The sequence below is a fragment of the Dunckerocampus dactyliophorus genome, chromosome 14 (genome assembly GCF_027744805.1).
Source record: "Dunckerocampus dactyliophorus isolate RoL2022-P2 chromosome 14, RoL_Ddac_1.1, whole genome shotgun sequence".
In the NCBI taxonomy this organism is placed as follows: Eukaryota; Metazoa; Chordata; class Actinopteri; order Syngnathiformes; family Syngnathidae; genus Dunckerocampus; species Dunckerocampus dactyliophorus.
The window spans coordinates 8863709-8881484 of NC_072832.1; the positions used below are offsets into that span (position 1 = coordinate 8863709).

General features: G+C 39.8%; 2 protein-coding genes across 2 annotated transcripts; one reads left to right on the plus strand and one right to left on the minus strand.

The window, feature by feature from the left end:
* Positions 1-9616: 9616 nt before the first annotated feature.
* Positions 9617-11831, plus strand: msx3 (muscle segment homeobox 3). The gene is made up of 2 exons (XM_054798880.1): positions 9617-10104; positions 10670-11831. The coding sequence occupies exons 1-2, from the start codon at positions 9738-9740 to the stop codon at positions 11074-11076; spliced, it is 774 nt and encodes a 257-aa protein (XP_054654855.1). The 5' UTR covers positions 9617-9737; the 3' UTR covers positions 11077-11831.
* Positions 11832-11964: 133 nt separating this feature from the next.
* znf511 (zinc finger protein 511) lies at positions 11965-14747 on the minus strand. Its single transcript, XM_054798783.1, has 6 exons — positions 14508-14747; positions 14352-14428; positions 13917-14118; positions 12843-12967; positions 12253-12507; positions 11965-12111 (listed from the first exon to the last, which is right to left on the minus strand). Exons 1-6 carry the CDS (start codon positions 14661-14663, stop codon positions 12039-12041), a joined length of 888 nt encoding a protein of 295 aa, XP_054654758.1. The 5' UTR covers positions 14664-14747; the 3' UTR covers positions 11965-12038.
* Between the last annotated feature and the right edge of the window lie 3029 nt (positions 14748-17776).

Consider the following 17776-nt stretch of genomic DNA (forward strand, 5'->3'; position numbering starts at 1 on the left):
ATGATGCCCTCACAGCGATTTCCACAGTCAGAGAAGTTCAATTGTGTTTTCCAGCTCATTAACCATCAGCACAACAAAGCTTTCATCTTCTCCTTCATCCCGCCGCTCTCGCACTCCCTCCACCCATCATCCGCTTTTTATCCCGCTGTCCACTAATCTGCCTCTTGTTCCAAACATCCAATCTAAAAAGATTAAGTGGAGGAGGTAAAACTGTCCTTTCTTATTAAAACAATCGCTCTCCCCCTATACGTTTTAAGTCTGTTTGTGCCTGGTTTTGTGTCAGTAACACGTTCGACTCGAATTTAATGGTTGTTGATTCTGGGGGCCTCTGGGGTGCCCTCCCTTCTCTTTCAGAGCTCCATGAGACAATGTGGACTGTATTGTCATCTCAAAATATTTGTTCAAGTTGTCATTGTACTGAGATCACAGGACCGTTCTTACATTCTCACAGACACAGGCTGAAGATTTCAAACAATCTTGCTAAAGGCAGGCAGGTGAGATCATGAAGTTTTTTTACTTCATAATAATCATAATAATAATAACAAAATAAATTGTAATGTATTTTCTGTATGATTCCAATCACTGTAAACATTTTGTTATATCAAAATCAATGAATTTGCGAGCCCAGCTTCACCCCTGTCAGTGCCTCACCAGCCATGAACCGCACTGCACATCACTACCTAAAGGGGTGTACCAAATTCTGTGGTGATTCGGCTAAACACCCCAAAGTTTGTGCCTTGTAAAGTGCATTGAGTCAAGTGAGAAGTCATGTGACTTATGGGGTTAAACTTTGGGGTTTAATAACAGTGCCCTACTGTATTACAGAAGTAAGCAGTGGTCAGAGTGTGGAGACAACAGAGACAACACAATGCTAATTGCTAATCCAATACAGTAACTCATTTTGGTGGAGACAGCGGGATGTTGTGAGGCGCCATCTCCGTCACAACAGAAATGCCATCATTGAAGAAAATCTCAATGCAGACAGGTATCAACATTCATTTCAAATGCATCCACTAGTTGTAATAGTCTGGGACAAAACTCCATCCTCTAAGATACTCACCCCACAGCGTGTTGTTTAGACAATCCCTAATTTGTGAGTAGAAAGAACGGATTGGCTGGCTTCCTGACCAGAAGCCAACTCAACACTTGTGACCAACATAGCCAGCCCTGTGATGACTTCTGTTTGAGGTGTGTGACTGTGACAACAGTGTGTGACCAGCCTGTTTTTTTTGTCCGAGTATAGATCTTCCACATGCTACTGAGGCTCCTGACCATTTGTTTCAAAAAAGTCAATTGTAAAATAGCCACTTTGTATTCTTTCTTCCTTTTTTCTTCTAGCAAACATCATTAAAGTAGTTGGGTGACCAGAGAGCCTGGCTCAGATATACTAACAGCCTAAATGAGAGGAACAGATATTCCCACCATTGAGTGCGAGCGCAAAAAATGCCCTTGACAAAAGCATGTAACCTCAATTTGTTCCAGTTTTGACTCTTCTGAGGCCAACATTACCACAGCCTCTAAGAGGTGATGGAAGTTCAAATATCTAAGGAAATATGAATCCAAGATATAATAATGGACACATCACTATACACACACCAACTTAAATGAGGTATACTTCCGGACGATGTGTGACAATCCTCAACTTTGGCAATGTTCATTTCCAAGCTGAAAACACTTCTAATCAACTGTGCATACGACAACTGAAAGTATTTTATCTGCACTCTTCATTCTTAATCTTTTTTGTTTTATGGAACTAATAATTTCAGAAGATTTTATGAAATGATTTTACACTTACTTTTACACATACTTTTCTGTAAAGCACTTTGAATTACCTTGTGTATGAATTGTGCTCTATAAATAAACTTGTCTTACTTTCACACAATCAGTTAACTCTTTAAATAAAATAATTTAATAATTTTAACATTTACATGCTAAATATGTGTTGCATGTGACAGAAATGCAATTAGTGGCGGCCAAATATGTGATCCAAATTATGTCATATGATGAATATGATGTTTGGGAATCTGAAATTTGAAATTTGAATCTGAAATTTGAATTGGATTACCTCAGAACAATGACAAAAAAAATCATAAAAATACATTTTATTTTTAAAGCACCCACGGACTCCCAACAAACAATAGTTAAAAAGATAAATTCCTGTATCTAGTGCCATTGCGAGAAAATGAAACATAAATAGAATCAATATACTGTGAATAATATTCTAAAAATAAATAATAAAAAAAAATGCAAATTAAACCAAATTATCTTGGGTATCATCCTAATCCTCCAGTCATTTCAGGCTGTGGGTATTTTACAGTAATCCACTGGAATTTTTCAACAATTAATTGGAGATTTTCATTCATTCAAGTTCAACCCCTATGAGTTCTAAGACTGTGGCTGTGTGGAGAGCTGTACTTTTATGTGTGTGTCAGGTTTCTCCCGCTGCATTGGGCCCAACTCCTGTACTGTCATCACCCTCAAACTAAAGACGCCAACTTCCACTATTATGGCCAGACAAAAAAGAGCCTGTGATAATTGGCCATCTCCTGCTTCTGTTAGTCATGCTCTAAAGTCTTCATCAATGTCATTATCGCTTAGCAGATCTACCATCATGTTCCCTACCCTGCTGTCAGCACGGATCCTGAGCTCACCCCAACTCCAGGTCCACATGGGGGTGTCTGGTTCCACTCGGCCCTCTCCGCCCCACCTAGATCACAACGGTGTATCTGTGTTCACCTGTTAGCACCTGATGCTGCAAGGAAGACTGGCCGCTGAGCCGCCGTTAGCCGAACACTCTGCCAGACGCCATGTGGAACGCGCCTCCCTGTCACCAAAAACTCTCCCACAAAACACAGAAGAATAACAACCCACTCACCTGTCAGCACTTTCCCTGGCAGCTGAGTCATGCTAACATAGAGAAGCTACATGAAAAGCACTTAACCAATCAACGATCCATCAGGTAATTACAAAAGTTCAGGGTCATCTGACACCTTTGTCCCAGGATGGCCTCTTCTGAAATAAGCAAACTACTACAACAACTTTTCAAAACCCACTCAAACATCATCGTTATCTCCCTGCAATGTGCTATCTCATAATAGACAATAATGAATTTTGCTCTTTAATAACTGCTAGAAACGGTTTAGACTGTTAACAATGATCACATGAATTGCGCTAATTTTTGGTCTTCTTTTTTTTGGTCCACTGAAGCTTAGATGCAAGAAGCATATCATGCAATGTCTTGAATAAAGAAGCTTATATGCAATATGTGACGGCGGCATAAGTACAACTACAGTCTGTAAATGACATGTGCAGCACCCACTATGGGCTACGCACAGGCAGCAAAGAAGGAGGGTGCATGTTTTGCCAGATTTTCAATGTGACATCAAGTTTTTATCCACTCTTTCAATAACCTAAAGCCAGCAGAGCACCACAATTTTTGAATTGCAGTTCCTAACTGCAAGCCCCACGGTGGACTGGTGGGCTGATGGGTTACGTGTGTCACTGAAATGACCCAGTGTGCTGATGATGGTAGCACAACATGAAACAACTAATAATCAAGGATGACATGCTGTAGCAGTTCCCTTTTCCAACTCTAATCAGATAAGAAGGACCTGAGGCCCTAAATATCACCTGACCATGACTGGCATGACTGAGCATGTATGTTGTACATTGACTTGATTATTTCAGTAATTGCTGTGGCAAAATAATAATTGCTTAAACAAACAGCTTGAATGATCTCTGCAAAAAAAGGGTTAATATTAGTAAAAACAGGTGACTTTCAAATGGTTGTCATTTGTGTTCTCTTGGTTCTGCTATGTAACTTAACATGAACATAAGATCAGTCAAAAGAATCTGTCTGCCAACGTGGGTTTCCTACCGATAACATGGAATGGCTTCACATCCAAGCATGAACTTCACTCTGAAAATAGAAAACATTTTAATGGAGTGTGAGCTTTTATAAATCAGGAGGAAAGTATGTAATCTAACATGCATTCTGACAAGTCAGTGTTGGCAGATGAACTCACACAGAGAAGATAATGCTTACTTTTAAAGATGTTACACTGTCACCGCAAAAAAGAAAAAAAAAAAAAAACTGCTGTGTGTTTTATAAACTTTTACGCCAGATGACTCCACACCCTTCCTAAGGTTTGCTTAGGACGTTGCCAAAAATCTCATGAAAGAGGGAGGATTTAAAAAAAAAAAAAAGCCTGCTTCAACATGTTTAGTTTGAGAGGAAAACCACACATCTCATTAAACAGTTCTTGCCCTTGGCAAGCGGCAACATTCACAGAAATGTGTGAACGTTGTATGTCTATCAACTTCAAAATGGCAAATTTACTGATCGTGTTACTAATTTATAAGCTTTAATATTTACAAGATGTGAATCTGTAATATGTTGAAAGAGATATAGGGCGTCTATACAGTACAGGAGTACACATTTCAGTAAACATGTTATTACAGTATATCTTCTCAAGGGAGAATACTATAGAAATTAAACTTGGACATACAGTACTTTGGAGTAGTCTCTGTACAGCATATATAGGTAGTATGGATGTAGTACAGATGTAGATGTAGTATAGGAAAACAACTCAACACACAGCCATTATTGGCAAGATAGCCGGGAACACAAGTGAGTACAACATAATTGTGTCTTACCTATGGGTGTCCTGATATTGATATCAAACATCCGTCCGATGTCAGCAAATAAACGAGTATCGGTTCATATCAACCTGTATGTAAAATCTCCAACATGAGCACACTGATACCAGCAGTCCATTCCATACTCCGTTTCAACTCACATGGTCACAACACCAGCGTGTGCGAAAGCGCTAACATAGTAGCGAATAGTAGGAGTGATGTTGGATGTGTGGTGTTTCACCAAAGTCCAAAAAAGACGTGAGTGCAGCTGAGTGCAAAACTTGTCATGCACAAGTTTCCCATGATGGCACAGAACCCGGGAAGTTTAATACGACCAACCTCATTGCGCATTTCAAGCAGCATGAGAATTTTTGCAAGACCACAGAGGCGAAGAAACAAAACTCTGGCTCCATCCAACAACTAGTGCTGTCCGAAACATTTGAAAAGCGTGACAACACTCCCAAGAGGCCGCAACAAGCCATTAGCCATCATAGAAAATAGATGGCAATTTATTGTGCACGATGGCCAGCCTCTGTCAGTGGTGAGTAATGTCGGGTTTAAAAGCTCGAGCCTCGCTACATTATGTCTAGCCGCCACTGCATTGTCGATAAAACTATACAGCCAGATTAATCAAGAAGTTGAAAGGTGTATTGCTGCACATGTGGAGAAAGTAAATTCTGTCAAGCCTTTTTTTAACACTACACACTACAAAGTAAGTAATAAAAGCATGTATGATATGGGCTGATATCGTATTGGATCGATATTGCTCATATTGGTATCATATGGGGGGAAAAAAAAAAAGTTGGATCGGGACACCCTTAGTCTTACCTACAGTCAAGTATGGTGTTAGTAGCGTCATAGTCTGGGGATGCATGAGTGCTGCCAGCGCTTTTTACAATTATGGCCGTTTACTGCCCCAACTTAAAATTGGTCCCGGAAAGAGAGTAACAATTAGTTTTACGCTTAGCTCTGCTAAGCGTCCTTAGCTATTGATGTGAACAGTGTTTACCTATTTCATCATCCACCTTGAGACTGGGAACAACTACACTTTAACTTGTATGTGTATTCAGTACAATATCGAAATAACAAAATTTGTTTCAAACTGTTCTTTGCCAGGAATTCTTTTGCGTTGACATGCAGACCACACTTTTTCCACCTTGGTGGAGGTCTGCGCTCCACAGAGAGTCGTTTTACTTGGAAAATGATTTCTCAAAGAAAAATGTTAAATGCTGAATGTTGTGGAATGTGCGTGCAGCACTGAGAGATAAAGAAATAACTATATATACATTTAAAATAAACAAAACAAGACAGCCCAGCTAACCCAGATCCTTTTTCAAAGAGAAGGAATCAAAGCAAATGCTGCTACATTCACATTAAGTGGGAAGAATGTAACGCTGAACACTAAATTACAGGCACTGCAATGTTGTCTGGTTACTCAGCAATCTATCAGTCACACAGAGAGTGAGCACAGGAGGGACGAGAAGGGGTTGGTTAGCGATGGGGGTTGGGGGGTGGGGGTAAGACATGGAGCAGACAGGCGCCAGTCACAGCAGGATCAAAGCGGGAAAAGTACCTCAGGGAAAGAAACGGTTAACTCCATTTAACCAATTGTCCCACAGTCAGTCAGCGTACTACTGCTGCTGCAGTCAAAAAAAAAAAAAAAACAGTTCCCATAAGGGGAAAAAAACATATTCAGTTTCTCTGAAAATGATTAGACTTGATTTGAAGTGCTGCAAAGTCTCATTTGGATGGGCCTCTTTAATGGACCTCTTCAACTTGATTTGGGGTTTCAGTACTGTCTCTCAAAAGAATAGTCAACAAAGAACACAATAGGTTGAAATACAGCCAATATGCAGCCATATATAATTTGATTACCACAAGGCCAGGAGGCAGAAACTTACAATGATAATAACTCCTTGGTGTATATACTGTAAATCAGGGGTCCCCAACCACTGGGCCAAAGCCCAGTACAGGGGCCGAACCACTTAAAAAATTTCAGGAGCTAGGACAAAAAATAAAAAGACACCTAATAATTTTGTATCACCTTTACTCAAATTTTATGTAAATGCATAGCCATTTAAAATATAGGGGTGATTATTTTATTCAAATATGAATAATATACAGTTAGAAATCCCACAGTTTTTCTATGTTTATGTTGTTTTGTTTCATTGTGTTTCGGCAAGCAGCAACCGCACTCTGTTCAACAGTCCACGATGACATCATATGTGTGCGTGTGCTAACTTTCACCGACGCTGCAAAGATAGACTTATGTTTTTCCTGTTCTTCTTTCATCTCATCCTTGTTCCCAAATGCTTATGGTGTGTGTAAATACATAAAGGTAATGTTTGATGATGCTATTACTTCTGTTTGAGTGCTAATGTGCATATTCGTTCAGTGTACAACCTCAACTTAATTAACGGTAGCCCACGGCTGTCACCCACACACCAATCCTGGATGTTATTCCTACTTTCATGAAACACGCTGATATGAAGTCTTCCAACTTTATTGGTTTTATTATTTTGGGTCACTTTTTTTGGGGTATGTCTGCACATTTTTAGAGACTTAAAGCAAACCTAAAATGCGAACAAACAGTTGGGAAAACCCGAGAGGAACCAGCTCATAATATACTGTATAATAAGCATAAACATTTGTTCGCAATGGGCCCTGATGGGAAAAAGGTTCCCCGCTGCTTGTGTCTGATTGATGAGAGCTGAAGGAGTCAACCAAACTAAATCGACAAAACAAATCTAAGAGCTGGAATATCATAAATCCCGAGAAACATTCAGAGTTCTTTTCCCCTTCAGTTATATCTGTTTCAAAACAAAAGTTGTCTATTCCGAGTAAGCAACCAGCGCTTTCCAGGACGCATACATCAGGATTTTCAAACTTCTTTACTGGAAAGCCGCAACTGGTTATGATCTCATTCCTGATTTTTTCCAGAAAATTAATCATATTTTACCTAAAAACAAAAAAGCATCTGGGCTGAAACACAGTTGTAACATCTCTGCTCTTAGTAAAAGTAGCAGCAGAATAATTTTTCAGAAGTCAAACTTTTTCCAGATTGACAATCCAATAAAAACAAATATTTTAGTGAAGTTAACAGTGCAATGGAACGGCAGGATTTAAATGAGCTAAATATGTACTAAATGAGCATGTCATTGCATTATTACAGCAAATGGCACAGTTTGGTTTGGTTTACCACAGTACGGTTTGGAATGCTTTTTGTAGCGCATTTTGTGGAGTTTTCTGCTCACCCCAGACGCTAATTTAAAAATCAATGCATTTTGCCTTTGACATAAGTAAAGTTAGCTTGGCAGGTTTTAAAAATTGTTTTTCTTTAGTGTTCTTCAGCTGCTGCTCCTTCCATTAAGTCTTTTGATACATCCCAGGGAAGGCCTGCTTCACATTTCGGAAACCCCTGCACTATGAGGTATGGCTATACAGTTTTCCCCTCTTTTTAATCGCACTTAATTGGTTCCAGACCCGAATAAAATAGGTGAATTTCCATGAAGTAGGATTCAATATTAATAAATGAAATATTTTTGTAGCATAGAAAACCTGTTTAGGACCTTCTAAATACATTTTTTACCATTATTCTAGCCCTCTAGACATTAAATAACACCCCTATAGTCACCTTCAGACTCGTATTTCCTAATACAGTAGACATGATAGGCAATAATAAGACATAACTCACCGTTAGCATTGGAAAAGTTCATCATCCATCCTCACTATGACGTTTGTCACCTAATTGATATACAGAACAGCCGGTCTAATGTTAATCTGCCATACATACTGTAGAAGTATGTATGGCACATTGGTTTGTTAATTTAAAATTGGCCATCACTTCATCCAAATAAATAATTTAAATATTTTATCTTTGCCTTTTATCTCAAAGTCTAGGCAGCGTAATCATTACATCCAGACTAGCCTCCAGCCTCTATCTTGCAGTTATCAAACAACATGTTCTGACACACCAACAGGTAAGTGACCGAGTCAGAATGGGGTTTGAGTGTAATGAGTAGTAATTTATTGAAGACTAAGAAACATTTATGTTTAAGATCCCACTCCGTAAAACAGAGCAAGATCCACCTTGGCGGCATTGCGCCCTACGTGTCCGTGATTTCGTGGATGCATGGAGCTCCACTATGCTCTCAGTGTGCTGCGGGAGCGGACAGTGCACTGATGGCTTGTGACTGCTTTGGGGCGGGGAGGATGTCTCAGCAGCACCCACTGCTTAGTGAGAACAGACATTGCAGAACAATACATGCTTTCACTTTTAAGTCCCCAAATACGAGGAAACTCTCCCACGACTCCAGAAAAAGTAGCGAGATTTGTCGCTAGTCACTCTTGAGAAAATGTGTCGCCAAGAGGGTTTGGAAAATCGCTAGACTTTGCGACAGAGTCACCCAGTTGGCAACACTGTTCAGCGCTGTCCACAACAACACACTTCCTCATTATCAACCAATCACTGTCAGGGCAAGTAAGGTGCATTCACAGACACCGGAATTCTCAACATCATAAGCAAAAAAGCAAGCAGGACGCTTTTTTGTACAGTCTCTGTATTAAGTATTGCTCCTCCTTGCTACTGTTTTATTTATTATACACTATTATTAAAGTTGTTAAATTACTGTTCTGTTCTGTTCATCTTGCGTGTCACAGAATTCCATAAAAATTAAATGTATCGTTTTTGGCAAAAATTTATATGTTTTCCTGTTTTAAAGCATCGGTTCTGGCATCTGTTCTGCACCGGCACGTTTCAAAATTACCGATTTGGCACCGGTATCGGCTAAAATAGAAAGATACTTAACATGGAGGAAAAAAAATAATTTTTAGTTCCTCAAAATAAAGTTCGGGGGTGTGCTCACTGCGTCGTCATGAAGAGTCTGCCCTGTCAGAGACAGGGGGTGGAGCCATGAGGCCCACTACAGAAGAAAGCATGTGGTACCATGAGTAGGGAAACTTCTAAGCACTACACTGCGAGAGGACTTCGCTGGCAGTAAAAAATTAAAAACATAAACAAAAGCAAAACATATATTTACTGTTAAGCTAGAAGAGCGAAGCAAGCAGCGACAGGGAGCGCGGAAGGACATTTGGGTTGTATGGCACCTCAGTTGTGCGTCATGAATCCTGCGCAAGGATCACCACCCTCGGCTGCAGCACCAGAGGACACCTACCCAAAGGAGTGCGCCTCAGGAGTCTCGGCACCGAACCAGCTCGACCTGTCACCTGTCACCAGGTGCAAAGGCAAAAGTGTGGATCTGTCTTTCAGTGTGGAATCGCTCATATCTGGAGACAGGACGCAGGGTAGAAGTCTCCGATTGACGGAGTCCAGCAGAGGATGCGCAACAGAGGACAGTGCGTGCGCTTCACCAGTGGAACTTAATGGATCCAAAGCTGAGAATGTGGACGTCAACGACAAGGAGAGTAACCACTGGTTCCAGTCTGCTGCTTACACATCACCTCCGAGTGAGTTAAGGCTGATGCTGTATCATATGATTTTTTTTACGATAAAGAACACTCACATGCTACAACATTATTGCACAATTGAATACAATTCAACTGCATGGATGAATATTCCTGCCTTTATAAAGACATGAATGATGCGCAGTTTTAAAGGCATTGATTTAAACAAAGTTGAGCAAATTGACGTCTTTTATATGACATTAAAATTGAAAATTTTAATATAACATGTTTGTAATGTGGTTATTGATTGCAGTGATGCAAAAATGCACTGCATCAGAGTTGTTTCTAATACTCTGACCTTCTTGTTTGGCTCAATAGTGACCAAAATATAATTTCAGTGTGATACACGAGTTCTACCCTAATGCAAACTACAACCAAACCTACAACCATGTATTTTAAAGAATATAGTGCATTGTAAAACAAATAAACAAATAAATAAATAAATAAGCATTTCCCCCAATACAGCTGTTGTTAGGTTTCCTTCTAATTTTGAAGGTGTACCAAGCAATTCAGTGTGTCATAAAAGTGACTTGCAGAAGATAATTAATGATATGTCATGTACTTACAGGACTCCCAAGCCCGACACATTGCAATCTACGCAAACACAAGAACAATAGGAAACCCAGAACTCCCTTTACAAGCTCTCAGCTGCTGTCCCTGGAGAGAAAGTTCCGTCAGAAACAATATCTCTCCATCGCCGAGAGAGCGGAGTTCTCCAACTCCCTCAGCCTCACAGAGACACAAGTCAAGATTTGGTTTCAGAACCGCAGGGCCAAGGCCAAAAGACTGCAGGAGGCTGAACTGGAGAAGCTCAAGCTGGCCGCCAAGCCTCTGATGCCGGCCTTCGCTTTCCCTTTCCCTCTGAGCGCACCCATAGGCGCACCGGCCCTCTATGGGGCAGTGAACGGCCCTCGGCCAGCCTTACCTGTACCAGGACTATTCGGTGGACCTTACGGGATGTACTACTTGTCGTAACCGGAGGCCTTTTTGGGTGGGAAAAGCCGCTTTTAGAACATGTCCGTAAAAGTCTCTTTTAAAATGAAGAAATATACATGAGAATATTTATTCAGTCACACATGATCTGTAAATTAGATTTAACTATAAATATATTCAATATAAAAACAGTTAAATTGCTTTATATTTGTTGCAAATTTGGCCTTAAAAAAGTCTAACGAAAATTACCAAAATGCTTACCATTTTCTGTTGCAATTAATGATTTTAATGAACATTTCTTCAAGACTGTATAAACCAGAAATGACAATTCTCTCAAAAAACATGTAGCAAGTGCGAAAATGAGGATTCCAAACTATGATTACTGTTCTTTTGAAAAAGACTTTCTACAGGATTTATGCATAAAATAAACCAAAACCAGGTCATGTGACTACATGTTATATATTGTAATCCAAAGATTAAAACCAGCCAATGCAATTACATTCATTTTCTTAAAATTTACAACGAACCCTGATCTTTCAGCATGTCAAGTATACTCATTTTACCAATGCAGCACAATTGTTTAGGACTGAATAAAAATAATGAAGCATTTGTACACCATTGACCTTTAAATTAAAATACCTCATAAAAAATGTTTTTTTTCCCCCCACAGACCCTTAAAAAGCTCTAACAACACAAAAAGTTGGCAAAATTTGTATGTGTAAATAAAAGTTAATTACTTATTTTATACTCAAAGTAAATGGATTTCAATCTGTTATGTGTGTATTCTATATTGTTGACTGGGAAAAAATGTTTTTGGAAAATTAAAATCTATTACAAAATATTAGGTTTGTTTTGTGTTTTGTTGTGAAATGTCATAATGTGTATTCTTCCACACATGAATGACAGTCTGACAAAATCAAATGTACTTTCATTTATTGTAATTTTTCAGTGAATTGAAAGCCAAAAATGGTTATTGTGAAGGCAAACATCAACCTTAAGAGTGTTCACTTCCTCCTTCCTGTGTGACCTCTGAAGCCTCGGATGGAGCCATGTCCAAAGCACACATTAGATGGAACCCTATAAAAAAAATAAAGAATTCATTCATTTTCAAACCAATATTTAAGCAGATTTAGCTCATATGATGTAAGAATGTAGTGTCCAAATCCAAAGTGCATGCAAACAAAAAGGTGGTTAAACTGCTCAAGAGGCCTAACTAACCTGTAGGAGTATCGCTGTTTCAGGGAATCATCCTGTGTTTTGTTTGTTGTATTGTGGACTGCAGTGGAAAGCCCTGCCTGCTCCTCAGTAGAGGCACATTTTTCTGTTAATTCAGCCTCTGCTGTGGACACGAGCATCTCCATGGATTCCTCTTCCTCTGCTTGTTTGGACAGATCGTCACACAAAACCTCAGTCACGTCATCCGCTACCTCCATCGATGTGTCCATCTGCTGCTGCTGTTTTGTCTCTTGAAGCCTATTTATGAACGAGAGGAATATTATCAACACACATACACTAAATAGCACTTTGACATTTCTGTAAAGTGCACTAAATAAAATGTATCATGATTATTACTAAATATGTACCATACTGTATTTGACAATAAACTACAAATTAGACTAATAGAGCAAAACGTTATGAATTATTAGTCCCCATATGTCAAGATGTATTAATTTATATTATGTTATTGTACCATAAGCAGTGACCAGAAAGAAATTGCATTACATAAAAAAACGAACTGTGTCTATCGTTTTTTAATGAGGGTTTGCTGCCATCTACTGAGCAACCGAAGTACATGCAGTCTCACCTACCTCTTATGTCTTTTGGGTTTGTCAAATCTGAAGTCTGGAGGGTATTTGTGAATTCGTACGAGGTGGTCCTTCCTTAGTGTGCTTGTCCTGAATTTGTGTTCACAGCCCTCCACCAAACACTGGTACTGTAAATAGTGTATTCATCAGACAGTTGCCATGTACCTTATGCAGACCAGCATTTACTTCACATGGTAGCCTAACGGGACTGCAGCAGATTCCTCCAACCGCCTAGAGGGCGGAAACGTTCAAGCATAATGATAGCAATGTATCCTGCCTCTTCCTGCTTTGAGTACACCAACATAACGCACGCACACTTATGTTTGGTGTCAGCTGATGATAGCAATTTGGCGAAGTTTAGCTATTGACAACAGCTATCATTTAATGTATGGCATATCACAACAACACAAAAGTAAATTGCTCATCGCCCCTCTAAGACTGCTTTTGTATGTGTGCACACGTCACGGATATGTAAAAGAATACCAACAGCCACGAATGGCAGTTATTTTATTCGAGTCGAACAAAGGTTTACGACGATTTTTATGCAGTTTAATTTGTAATTGTGAAAAACACACTTTTTTTTTTTTTACTTTGTGTTCTTTTAAACCACTATTGGTAACATGCGCGCCGGCGTTGGTGATACATCTTTTTGGCTTCAAAAAATGTCATTTGGAGCGAGTTGCATATAGACCCTTTAAAAGTGCTTTCTGCCTTTGTTAGGCACTGTATTGGGGGTGCTAACTTTCAAATGTGTATATTCTGCCCTCTTTCTGCTGCGACATTGCAAGCCATGCGTCACGTAACACACACACACACACACTAGTTACTGTATGTTTATTGTCAGCTAATGATAGAGATTTTGCAAAGTTTGGCTACTAACGTGTGCAAATCATTGAATATATGGCCTGTCCACACAATGACTCCAATTGGTGACTACATACAGTATGTGTATATGACTATGTGCATACGCGACAGACATGTATACGTATATGAGACAGCGGTGAGTGAAAGCCATGAATGACAATCATGACAAACCAGGCAAGAGGACCTGAAGAGATTTTTTTATATATATCATACCATATCTTGCCGCTGCGCCAGGACTATGAACAGAGAGTCGTGCCACTCCTGAATATGAATATCCAGGAGCCTGGCGGTGGGCATAGAGCGCCGGCAGGAGCAGCAAACATGTCTGTGCAAGGAGTTGTAGTGGTGTTCATACTCCTCCAGAGTGCTATGGACGGCATTGCAGCCAGATATGTGACAGGCAAACTCTGACACACTGTGAGGAACAAGAAGAGATAAATACTGAGCACTTGAAAATGGGGGTATACGTGCTATCATTCCGAAATGTTAAATTCCATATTTAATGTGTGAAAGACCTTAAATTAAAGCTGTGCATATACAAGGGGTAATATATGTATGTACTGTATCTTATCCTACTGTATCTACAGTGTCACACAACTAAACATGCAAGCTAGCTACGTGACATAAGTGTGTGTACAACTGTCACACCTGAGAGTTGCTTTGTCGTCCTCTACCTCTGAAATGTAAAGATCTTGAATGTACATGTGTCGTTCTACGTCGCCATCCTGCAAAAAACATTTTATAATGATAAGAAAAGTATCCCGCTCGTAAGTAAATGTCAAAGCTCGTTTATGTTGTCTATACCTCAAACAGTTCGTGGTCCTTATGAAGGAAGATAAGCCGAGGGCTGAAGTTAAAAAGGTTTTCCTCCTTTTGCGGAATATTTTCCGTCGTGCAGTCGTCATTGTGCCTTCCCTCTAAAACATCCACTTTTGTCCGAATAACGTCTTGGATTGACATACGGTTTATCGTCGTTCTCGTTGTCTAAAATGCCGAAAGTAAAATTTTGTTTGCAGTTGCATGTGTCGCGGAATAATGACGTATGACGCAAGCGTCCAATGGCAGCATTGTTGTCAGATGGGAAATTATAAACTATCGTATCACAGTCATAAAATTATCGCATTTTAGGGAAAAAATACCGTACTTAAAAGATTTGACGTTGTTCAGAGTTGCAGTAATCAATCTGTTGCAGTAAAAAATAAAACAGACCGTGTATAGTATATCTTACAATGACATTTTAGGTCTAAAGTTAAAAACTAACAGCTGCCACTGGCACAACAACGTCCCCACCTTTGAACAGACCAGAATCAGTCGTATTTAATCATGTCTCAGGTCCTGTATCATAAATATTTAGAGGATTTATCTATCAAATATTTGGAATAAAGACTGTCCTTGTTTACTGTTGTTTATGTTTTGTGTTCTGGCTGTAAAGACGCATGTGAGAAATGCACACTGGACAGCATAGGGCGAAAAGCAGGATGCATCCTGTTAGTGTTTGCTAACGGCCATTTGTTGAAAGGTTCAATTTATTGTACATTATGGGTTTTTTGGAATTGTTGATCGTACATCATAGAAAATGTGAAATAATGGTACAAATACGATAATTAACGTACTTCTGGCAACGCTGAACGGGAGGCTGGTGAATTGTAAAAATAGACTCATCCTTTGACCAGGATCATGCTCGCAGTAACATGGGATCACGGGAGTTGTTTTTTTGTTGTTTTTTTTTTTTACTGATGTTGCCACTACGTAGCCTGTACTACTGTATCTACTGTGTATCAATAGACAGACAAGTAATGATCAAATTGGTTGCAATAGGCTGCCTTTCCTGTTTCTGAAGTTAGCTGAGGCGGCCAGCAGATGGCAGCAAAGCAACAAGCTACGGTTTAAAATTAAGGGCACTTGACAACAGGTCCTCGGTTTACGGCGTTCGGTGTTACGACGTTTCGCGGCAAAGAATGCCCACCCATAAATTAATTAAAAACCTAATTTTGGTTGGTAAGCACAAGACTGCCTCAAGAACTAGTACAGCAAAGAAAACACTATGCGTGGCTCACATGCAGCTCCCAAGTGTAAAGCAGACTCTTCTGGTGGCAGTGCACCAAAGAAAGGTAAAGCCATCACCATGGAAGTGGAAATAAACATAAAACCCTAGAGAGGAGAAAACCCACCAATATACTTTCGGTCTCAGCACTTGACCGTCGCAACTGTCATTCAGAATAAACTTAAGCATTATTTTAGGTATGGAATTTGGGTAGGAGTTCGGAACTCCAAGACTTACAACGCGTCGTAGGAACAGAACTGGTTTGTAACCTGAGGACCGCCTGTACTATCATTTCATGCAATACTCATCAATGTGTCATAATACATCTGTATTAATGTCTATCTAATCTTTTTGATCTTCAAAAGACCATTATATACAGTACGTGTAACCTATATACTGACATTGTAATTTTACAGTAAAGTAAATGGATTTAGTTTTCTAACATCTTTCCCTTGTCAATATTGTTTTTAGTTCCTGTAAAAGAATCAAAACCCATTGAATGCAGTGGTGTTGCAATGATGTTGCAATGATTTTGCAGTGATATGGGATAAACCAAGCAATGTTATTGCTCTTAGCTTACCTGTCAATGGCTTATTCAGACTGCAAATAATTAGACACAAGTGAACCGTCATCATTTCCATGTCACCAGTCAAAATGGTCTGTCAAATGCATAGTCTGGGCATGTGTGAGCACATCAACCAAAAAACAATGGTGGACCACATCACTCCAGTAATGTTGTGTGCTAGTAGACTTGTTGTCCAAAATTTGTTCTAATTACTGCATTGCTACTGCATGCAGAGGAGCCAAGTTACTGACATAAATGAAATTTCAAACCCACAAGCCTGCATACAAAGTGTTTTGTAAAGACAATTACAACTACTTGCTTTGGACTGGCAACCAGTCCAGGGTGTACCCCGCCTCTTGCCGGAAGTCAGCAGGGGTATGATCCAGCATACCCCTGTGACCCTAATGAGGATAAGCAGCATAGAAAATGGATAGACGGCTTAGTAGTTGCCTTGGTTAGTTTTTTTTTGTTTTAGGGACATCGCCATCTACTGGCCTGTCATGCAGGCATATTATGGCATTTTTATATAAAAACAATACAAGGCAGCCAAAGCACTTCACAATGAAGTGAACCCATTATTCATTCACTCCTCAGTCACACACTGGTGGTGGTAAACTACATCTGTACACACAGATGCCCTGGGGTAGTCTGATGGAAATGTGGCTGCCAGTTCGCGACTACGGCCTCTCCGACCACCACCAAACAGTCACTCACATTCATACACCAGTGTGGGAAGCACTGGAGGCAAGGTGGGTTAAGTGTCTTGCCCAGGGCCACAATGACAGTGACTGGGTGAAGGGCAAAAAGATCAAACCGCCAACCTTCCCATTTCTGGACCACATGCTCTACCTGTGGCTCATAATGTGAATGGTGATCGTTTTGACAACACTGAACAAATATTTTTGTTGTCGTTTGTACTTACCTAAGGCTGTGGTTGTTGTGTTTAAGTTGTGAACACTATAGGGAATGAAGCACACACCAGTGTTTTGTCACACAATACATCACAAATGCTTTCCAGTCAGGTTGTTATTTATGCATCATTTTTTCTATGCAACTTTTTGTCCAGTAATGAAAGCCACCAAGTGAACCAACACCAAAAGTGTGATTTAAAATGCACCATGTGCTTTGTTCCACCAGTGTGAACCTATCCTAGTGTCCTGTTATATTGCACTGATGTCATATCTACACAGCTCACTGCTCCCAGGTGCCATATTTTTTGCACCTGGCCTGGACTGCAATGACATACTTTGATCATATTAAACAACATTGTCGTCCCCAGTTCTTTAAACAGTCTCTTTTGGCATCTGTAAGCACATTTTTGGATGATTTGCTAGGCAAGGCAAGCGTTTTAGTAAGACATCATCTCCATCACAAAGTGACTCATATATAAAGTATTTCTTTTAATCAGTGTCAGGGGAATTAAGCACTTGTTCCAATGTCCAATAATCTGATAACATATCAATA